The sequence below is a fragment of the Acanthaster planci genome, linkage group LG14, assembly GCF_054643075.1.
Source record: "Acanthaster planci isolate LZ-2023a linkage group LG14, COTS_SCS, whole genome shotgun sequence".
NCBI lineage: Eukaryota > Metazoa > Echinodermata > Asteroidea > Valvatida > Acanthasteridae > Acanthaster > Acanthaster planci.
In genome coordinates, this window is record NC_141790.1 from 8,102,523 (window position 1) to 8,112,438 (window position 9,916).

At 41.8% G+C, this 9,916-nt stretch overlaps 1 protein-coding gene across 2 annotated transcripts; it reads right to left on the reverse strand.

The window, feature by feature from the left end:
• Positions 1-222: 222 nt before the first annotated feature.
• spryd7 (SPRY domain containing 7) lies at positions 223-9,880 on the reverse strand. Of its 2 annotated transcripts, none has more exons than XM_087145507.1 (5): positions 9,524-9,880; positions 5,307-5,423; positions 4,347-4,507; positions 3,992-4,094; positions 223-3,436 (listed from the first exon to the last, which is right to left on the reverse strand). In XM_087145507.1, the coding sequence occupies exons 1-5, from the start codon at positions 9,570-9,572 to the stop codon at positions 3,339-3,341; spliced, it is 528 nt and encodes a 175-aa protein (XP_087001633.1). In that variant the 5' UTR covers positions 9,573-9,880; the 3' UTR covers positions 223-3,338. The 2 variants fall into 2 exon arrangements, with proteins under 2 accessions (XP_087001633.1, XP_022102011.2); XM_022246319.2 differs by lacking the exon at positions 9,524-9,880 and adding an exon at positions 8,336-8,486.
• Between the last annotated feature and the right edge of the window lie 36 nt (positions 9,881-9,916).

The following is a 9,916-nucleotide window of genomic DNA, read 5'->3' on the forward strand; positions in this document are numbered from 1 at the left end:
ATCAAGCACAGCAAGTTGTTCCCTTTTTATGAATTACTAACATCGAGTGAATGCTTTGGCAATTTACATGTACGGTAGGTCCAAATTTGGGATCTTCCTTTGTCTCAGCTCTCTTGCTGACAATCGGAGGCTGACAGTACTTGCACTTTCCTTTTGGATACTGTGGTAAAAGACATGTACATGCACATGTGAAACTAATTGACCAATCATACACACAACACATGGATTCCAACTTGCGAAGTCCACTTTGCATAACATTTAATGCTGAACTGTTGGCATATATTCCTTATACATTACCTTGACACGTACACAACTTTTAAAGGCAACACTGCCCTAGAAAAGGTTAAGGTGCTCCACTTTAATGCATGAAAAACAACGTTGCCAAAAGGTTACACAATTTGCATAAATCTGCAAAAACCTCATAACAAATATCTGGCATGCTACATGTATATAGCGGTGGATAATAAAATGAGTATTTCTGTCTGTAAAAAATCATCTTGTAAAAAAATCACAAAATAGGGATCTATTTCTCCTATCTCAGTGATTCTGCCTAATATGGGTATTTCTGTAAGCTGGATCTTTAAATACATATACCATGTAGCACACTTCCACCCAAAAAACCCCAGTGCATACCGATTTACTATATTTACAACCGAGGTTCTTCCTACATAAACATGTACTTTCCACACAGCACTATCAGCACATTCATCCCTCAAAGTAAAAATTGTGCCTCTGTGGCCTGTGCAAAGGAAATGTTCACATGCCGCAAAGATGCCTCCTCCCTTGGTGGATAATCTCACATGGTGTCTACTGAACAATTTGTCCTTTTTACTGATTTAAAATTTGACTTTTCTGTTTTGTCTAAAAGCATGCAAAAGCCATGAATGTGGTAAAAAATCCACAAAATGTTCTCCCCCCGACCTTCTTGGCCTTACCAGTGACATGCTTTGCCATATGAGACATACTATACAATGTACTCTATTAGAGCCGGGGGCTACTTTCTGTTTTGAGGAATTACAGTGATAAATTCACAGGGCATAATCATATAATCGTTAACTATGCACACTTTTCTTTAGGCCCAAAACTCTTCTACTTGGCACACCCCCCCATGTTTGGTTTTTCCCTCCTCCCCCAAGGAAGTGCTTTGCATCCCTCAATAAATACGATGTACACATACACTAACATTGCCACTTCAGATGTACGCTTGTTTCAAGACACTTTGCAGGATGGCGTTTTCGGTGAAGTCATACTGCCATTTACCCTAGGCATTCATATCCATGAGAAAATCTTGAATGGGAGGCCAGTTGGCAGGTAAGTTTCATCTTTTCAAAATAGCAGTCGTCATCTAATTGTAAAAGTTTATCCCAATAAAATAAAACTCTAACCATCATACTATCCCACATCATTCCTGACAGCAGTTTTGAAGCACACATGTATCTCATACTCAAACTACTTCACTAAATGAATTACATGTAAATATTAACCCTATGAACAGTCCTCAATCCTCTGATTTAAATATAATTTGTACATGCATATACATGTACTGCAACAGTCCTGAAACAAGAAGACTAGAGCCTACAGCATGCACATGTATGCGCATCCAAAGGTACTGGTATATTTTGTGTAAAGACTATTTTAACCGAGTTCAATTAGGAGTAAACCTTTCTGCATTTGGCTTTAAATCCAACCGGGACAATTATCTTATTTCCAAGCACAGCCTGGGCCAAGGTCAAAACTGTCTGGCCCAGTAAATTTTTGAAATTGAAATCTGTACATGTAGGTGCTATTTGAGGCCGTATTTCCCCTGTACCCAATCTATTGGAGAAACGTGAGGATTTGCTCACAAGGGTTCAAGGTTTATGAAAAAATGAGGGCTTGTAAAATTTGAACACGCAAAAAAACGGCTTGTCCAAATTTGTTTTGCCGTTGCTAAGGACAGGTGGGTAGCTCAGACACTGCACCTCACATCGCTGAAATTTCTTCTACAAAACTGCCCAAATTTAATGCATCCTGCAGAAAGAGCTTGCTTCACTCTACAGATCACATAGCAAGTGAAGCTGCTAGCCTACTGTGGGTAGTGCCTGTCATAACCCTGGGATTGGATTTACTGTACATGTACACACATCAACATTGTGCACCTCGGGTAGATACTCATTGGCTTTCGCACACAGTTCATTTTCCTTACAGTGTGAATACTCCACTGAGATTTTTGATGATTCTCTTGGCTGTTCCTCTTCATTTTGTGATGGATAATCATTACCCCACAAAGCCCCCCAAAACTGTTCCTTTTAGAAGGGGGAAAAATGTGTGGACCCCAGCAAGTCTAGTGTCTTCACAACCTGCACTGCAAACAAGAAATACCGTATCTAACCAATTTCATTGATTAGGGAATTTTTCATGCCAAAATCACTCACCATAGCCTCTTAAAACACCAAGGTCAAAACCTGCACTTGTGTTACTTTATTTTCTTATGCATCACATTAAGCACCACTACTACAGACGACCACTTTTCACCTTTCCTAACCATGCTACGTTATGATCTGTACAGATACACAAGTTCAACAATTTACAGTAGTTCTAATTATTTTTGCCTGAAGTTCCCTTTGCACCTACCTGTGTCCTTATATCAAGCTTTTAGACAGGTTGCAGAATGTCACTGTACTAACACTGCTTTACATTGCTACATACCTGGATGGCACCGTACATGCAAACAAACACATAGACAAATCCTACAAAGTGCACTCCAAAAACTGATTATCAATCACAGTGTAGTGTTGTTAATCTCATTCAGGTGCTGCTGGTGTTTAATATTCATTTATTAAGGCTCTATCGACCAACGTTCTGAAGCATGGGCTCTATAAGCAAATATACATTCATGTTACACTGCCATAGTACAATGACTCAAAAACGGACGAGTTGGAATGGTTCAGACTCAACGTCGAAATCTCAAACTCAATAGTGTCGGAACTTGCTCTTTGAACTTGCGTGCAAATGCACTTTGATGATGTTGACACTGGAGTAAGTAGTCGGCTACACGTACTGTACAACACTGCAGACACCTTCTCAAGTTGAACCATGAAAGTACCATCCACACTGCATACAACTTTGCATTGAGGGCAGCTGTGCAAAAAAGACATCCTTCCTGGACAAGGCATGCATCCCGTGGCTTGGATGTGAGAAGCAACTTGTACCAGTGCGTAACCGATTTGTGTTTGTAGCTGCATTACGGTACGTCTCAGCAAATTGCATGATCAGAGTTGTTGCGGCAAGAGGCAAATGCCAGTGGCGGCGAAACGGCAAAACAGGCTTGCCCAGTTCCTTGTGGGATGAAAATAATGTCATAATAACGACTGCTCAAACATGACCTTGTCAAAGCCAGCTGGTGGTGTGTGGTAGAACTCACTAAATTGCACATCGAGAATTGCACCCTCGTCAACTGTGGAGAGCAGTAAGGAAGAGCAGTAAGAAAAAAGAGAGAAACGGTTTTAAAAAATCAGGATGCATTAAAAGCCTGGACCTTGGGCTATACCTGGCAGGATATGGGATGGAGGGGTACCCCCTTACATGTCCAAACCCTGTAGACACTTGAGACTATTGTTACTTAATGTATCCACCATAGGTATCTCAAAAGAATTCATGAGATTCTGGTTGAACAATGACCAATACAACGGGGGTGGGGAGGGAAGGGCTCTCTCTGTCCTGCGCCTTGCTTCAAATGCCTTGGGCATGGTCCTTGATGACCCCCCACCCCAAGATCCACCCTTGGTCTAAATTGCTGTTGCACTTTAATAAGTGCCCACCACCTCACTTGTACAATCATGAACAATCAGAAAAAAACAAACTGAAGAGGCAGTAAAGGTAGGGTTGAAAGAATCGAGGGTGGAAGTAGAGAACTCTTGATGTAGACCTCAACCAAATGCAACCTCCCTAAGGTGCTGAAAAAAGAAGCGGCAAATTCTATAATTTTGAGTACTTCTTGGAGTGAGCTTACCATATGTTGCTGGGTAGACTGTCCCACGGATTCCTGTGATAGGCAAATTGAGGGGAGTACCGTTCTTGTAAAAGTTTAACTCGATGTGATCAAATGTGATCCCCTACAAAAAAAAACGACCATGCAGTCAAAACCACTTGAAATCTTATACAACTGAACTCGTTCTTGTCTTCAGAATAAGCTATGGCCGATCTGTTTCAAAGGATACTTTCGTATCAAGTAGCCTGCAGATAAGCTTCACTTACGCCTACATGTAAACAAGCACAGGCAGCAATAGGTGCACAAGGATTTTATGTTCATTCAACTGAAAATTAGAAACGAGCGAATCTCCAAAATACTCTACAAAATGACGTACGATGATATCACCCTCGGCAATTTCTGCCTCCAGCTTATTCAGACACTCCCCGTTGTGGTAAATGGTACCATCTGATCTCAGCATCCAGCTCTCTGCTTTGCTCCCCAGAGGCAGGATGTTCAGATTGCATTTTCGGGTAGCGACACCGAATCCCCAGTTTCCTGCAAATAGTGAGTTAACAACTTACAGTAAGGCCGCCCCTGAATTGCCTGGTTATGGCTTGCAATTACACATGAGTCTATGGTTGCGGCCGCAGCCAATTCCTGTAGAGTTGTGTAATTTCAAGCTGCAGCACAGTAATTCAGACATGGCCTAAGATCTTTTGAGGTGATATACGGAGGAGGAACCATTGGAGGTAAGCAGAAATTATGGTAGAGCCAAACAAACAAGCATAGAGACAGAGCTGAAAATCTATCAGAAATGATTCCACAACATATTCACTTTTGGCTGGTAAAGCGTTTTTTTTTTTTTTGGTAAACCTTTCCCAGTCTCAGCAAGTTGGTGCTCAGAGGTAACAAACATGAGAAACTGACCAGTTTGATCAATGTACATGTACACTCATGACACTCGTGCACATGTTAATTTTGATTTCCTTTTTTAACTGTTTGCTTTCCTTTATCTGCAAAACAAATTGAACATCGGCTCAAAATATGCTTTGAACATTTACTGCAAATACATAAGACTTTGGCAAAAAAAGGAAAATTTCAGTCTTTACAAGACTGTACAGTGTTTTTTGATTTGCAATGCCAGGAGTGTGAAGTCAAAAATGAAATCAGCTGATCCGAGGAAATGTTGCAAACCTTGTGCAAGGTAGGCAAAACACCCAAACTCCATGGAATACAAGGTACCGGTATGGAATCCTCTGCCATTTCAAATGGTACTCATCAGATTGCTCCAATCTGCAGGTCAGAATACATTGTACTTTGTGAACTATTTATTTCTCCGTCTGTGCACACAAACCTGTTGACTGGAGTTTCATTTCAAAGTAAGCCTTGTCTTGGACTAGTGGGGCATTGCCGAGGGCTCCTCCTGTTCCACATATTCTTCGTCCTGATTTTACGATGACCACGTCGCTCCCTGCAAAATGTGAAGGAAGACATTTGCCAGAATTTATCTTGTGAAAATTAAAAAATTAAATTCACGAGCGGGAAATCTAAGAACGTAGTTGAATAAAGCACAGTGTAGATGCAAGTACTGAGTAATTAAAGAATGCATTCACTGATTTTTTTTATACATTTAATCAGAGATTTTGGCATATCCCACATCCTCAGAGACTGTTTACTAATTACAAGTCCATTTCCACTGAAATTGTCCTATGTACATGTATCATGGGCACCCAAAATCTATGCACTGAAAATCAGCACATGTATGGACATTGTGTACACGTTGTACATGCACATGTACACAGTAGCTATGCTGGTCGACACCAGTCAGGGATCTCCACCATAGCGTGCTACCGTCCAGCACTGAGCTTGATGAAACAGCCAATCGACCAGCACAAAAATCCTTAAAAATCCCCTCAAAAACATTAGTCACCATGAAAATTTCATAATTTTACCTGGAAGAATTAAAAAAAAAAATTGAACTCTTAATCAACTTGGAAAGAAAAATTCAATAAAAAAGTGATCTGGAGTCCCCTTAAGTGGACCCCCGGCCGTGACCCACGAGACTCCATTCACTTCAATCCCTCTGTTCACCATTACTAAATTGTCCTGCGCAAAATATGGCTGGCTAAAACACTGCATATGTACACATAGTACATGTACATTAAAGTCAGAATGTCCATGTACACGCTGTAAGCATGTGGTTGAAAAACGGCCATGCACTAACATCCATTATGCCTTTCAAGTGACATTCACTAATAGGCATAAACAATAATTATGCACATCTGCTACACATGAGCCGGTAAGTCTATACGTGTACATTCATGAATGTCATTACAACAATTAAACAGGTGGTGTGAGGACTTGAAGGGGCAGACAGATGGTTAGTTACCTTTTCTGACAGCCAAAATAAGCTGAAAAATAGTATATATGGACCAGTTGCTGGTTTCTGGCAAAGTGGGCCTGTGGGAGTCATACATTCGGTGGTTCAATGTGAGTCCTTGGGGCACATATCTGTAAACATGGTAAACATGATCTTTTGGCTTTGGTAGCCAATAACCCTAATTGCTAATGGTGATTTTGCACAATGGTAGAAAGACATTGTGGGAAGGAAAAAGAAGCGAACACTTTTCCTTCCAAAAGTACCTCTCTACCCTTGTGCAAATTTACTATGTATGCAGTATTAGCGATAAGGCTTAGGCCTGTATGTGTGATTCTGTCTGAAAAGTTGAAAGGCACTCGGACTCAAAAGCCTAGGGCTTATTTGGCCTAGGGCTACAGGGCCAATTCAGGAACTCTTAAGTCACTACTCCATGTAGTGACTTAGAGTTCTCGCAGTAGCCTAGGCATAGGGCTAGGCCTATCATTCATTTTCATCGTGTTCATGTCAATGCCATAACAATGATGATTGATAACGAAATGTCAGGAAAGGCAATCTGCAGAGTGTCGCTCCAAAGACTGCAGCGAGCCAAGTGCAAGATGGCACTTGGTCCACAAATAGGCTAATAAGAAACTGTAGTGCAACAGCACAGTCACGTGCACTCTGACCCAATGGCTGTTGCTTGTCACTCTTGCCATTTGGGCATAAATAATGAGGAGCCCTGTGATTGATCGGTGTGACCCCCAGCAGGCCACAGCCACCTGCCATTTCAACAAGTCAGTCCAGTTGTGGCTAAGAATTACATAAACATTTACAGAGAGTGGCAGCAGCCAATCTCCATATCTTGTGTATCAATCGCAGCCGTAGTCAACCATTTGGTCATGGCTTGTCGTCACAAGTACACATGTGAACCTCATGACTCTCTCAGACGCTGATGATCGGGACATATTTGCACCTTTTCTGTAAATCAGCAAGGTTTGGGCCTGTTTTTTTCTTGGTACAAAGTACGAAGATATGTAAGCTACCTTAAATAGAATTCTTGGGGGAATGGAGTAGCATTTCTATGCGTACATAACCACAAAATCCCTGTTCGTGCCCTGTAAAACGTCATGTGATCATGTACATGTACTACTACTACTAGCGGTCGTACTAATTAACGTCAATACAATGTCAACACGCGTCAACACATGATAGTACTAGTAGCGTCAACACACTGTCAACAAACCCAAATCACATTCTAAGTTTACAGAAACACAATTCGATAGCAATATCATGCCTAAAATACAATTTGGCTAACAACAGTGGGCGAAATTTGGGGGGAAACGCCATTTTATTTCACGAAATAACACCCTCCGCACAACCACGAAAGACGGTAGCCATGTTGCCTTGATCAGAAGGACCATACCATTACGCTACAGGGGTTCACCTTTATACAGTAAACCATGGTACGATCCAAACACTTTGAGAAGGCAAGATAGCGGCGAACAGCGGCGCTGCTCAGAGACAATTTTTTCGCGTGAAAAAAATCCCTTGAAATGCAGTAAAATGTAAACTCGATTAAATAGAAATTATTTCTAAGCGTATACATTACAGTTCGGTACGTCTGTTTTCTGTTTTCCATGCATTTTGTAAGTGTTGGTGATGTGTTGACGTTACTATCAATGTGTTGACGCGTGTTGGCGGTGTTTTGACGCTGATTAGAATGACCACTAGGCCTAGAGCTTGTGGCAAAAAAGGCTTGTTTTCATGTTGTTTTGTGTGGGGTTCATGGGAGCGGGGTGGACGTCAGACCCCAGTGGGGGTGGAGGCATTGAGGACACCAATGGTTATCACGAAACAGGTGCAACACGAAAAAGTGTCAAAATACATGACCTGTAAAGGCTGTATTGTCTGTAATCTCGAAGTTTAATATCATGAACTTGCACCGGCTTGACAAACATTTCCCTTCGAAAACACAAGAATTAAAACAGGCCAATGTAACACGGAACGCCATGGCAAAGTCTTACCCATGTGTGAGGTGTCCAATGTGACAGTCGGAATTTCTTTCAGCGGTACATGCCCGCTTCGAAAACCTCCACCGGGCCAACACCGGAAACAACAAAAACAGGCCGCCATTTTGTCTGGCAAAATTAGAGCGCTTGATGGCGCTACTGTGATAACTACTCCTCCTGGGCACAATTTTTTTTTACACAACACAGAGGCTGGGGGAAATCCGACTTGAATAAAGGCTATAATCGTGCCTCTGGACGATTTTTCAAAGGGAAGTAGTACTAGTAAAGTCCAGAGTTTTAGACTCGACTGAGCAAGTTGCCATGGACTCATGTTTTGTGACACGTGACTTGACTTGTAGATATCATTTTTTTGTCTTGTGACTTAAACTGGACTTGCAAAACTAGACTTGACTTAACTTGGACTTGAACATTATGACGGTTACCAACGCAAGTCAGAAAATTACTCAACTAAATTAAAGTTTTAGCCTATCAACTTATATCTTAAAATAATTAGCGTAAAACTTCGTTCGGTTCACGACTTCTACTTCGGTCTCGTCCGCCTAAGGCCAAGTCTGAATCACTTAACTGTGGCTTGAAATCACGCATATCGCGCGACTCAGACTATTGAAAGTCTTGTACTTGGACAAAAAGACTTAGTGTTACTTGCTTATGTTTGGACCATGGAGGTAGAATCATCATGTGATTCTACCTCCATTTTTGGACCAAATTGACTTGTGACTTGACTTTACCTGTGATCAAATGACTTGTGGCTGAACCAAATCACTTGTGACTTGGCTTCAGACTTGCAAACTATTTGCCGGCACCTCTGGTAAGGTCGAGCCCGACATTCAAACACGGAAAGCCTCCATGAGGCGTAAAGACTAGCCTCCTTTCAAGCTGCAAGAACCATTTTCCCATGGGAAATTACATGGAAAATCCTCAGACAGTTGAGTAACAAAATAACACGCCGCCCGGGAGGTGTTTCTCATTTTTATTGCCAGTCTTGAGATGAGCATTCCTCAGGCCCCCACGGAATCAATTTCCCTGTTGAAATGTCAGAATGTACTTCCCTTTGAAAAAAAAATCTCCAAATTCTTAATTCAAGCTTTGTTCAACTCGAATTTCCGCCAGCATGTTTGTAAAGAACAAAATCACCTCCTGACCTGGGGCAATGGTTGTGCCCGATTCCGACGCAGGCCTCACCTTTAATACAGCCCGCGCCAAATGCACTGTGATCCAACGTGACCGTCATAAAACCTCAGCTCGGCCTCCCTAGACGTTGTATGAAACAAATGACCCCCCTACACACACGGACCATAAAACAGTCCATGCTGCCATGCTGGTTTCGTCTGTTTCCCCATAGGATCTGCGTGTTGTTGCCCTGGCGCTAATCTACCAGTGGGAAAATTATTTACACCGGCAAAACACTGAATACTCCTTCACGTCGTTGCTGCGTAGTTTATATTCCATTGGGGAAATGAAATGTTCCATGTTCATACTGAACTTCTAGGTGAAGAATCCATTCAAATAGCCAAGTTTGCCACGGAGGAAGCCTCTGGACAGTCCCATAGCATACTATGAATGCATAAAGTCATT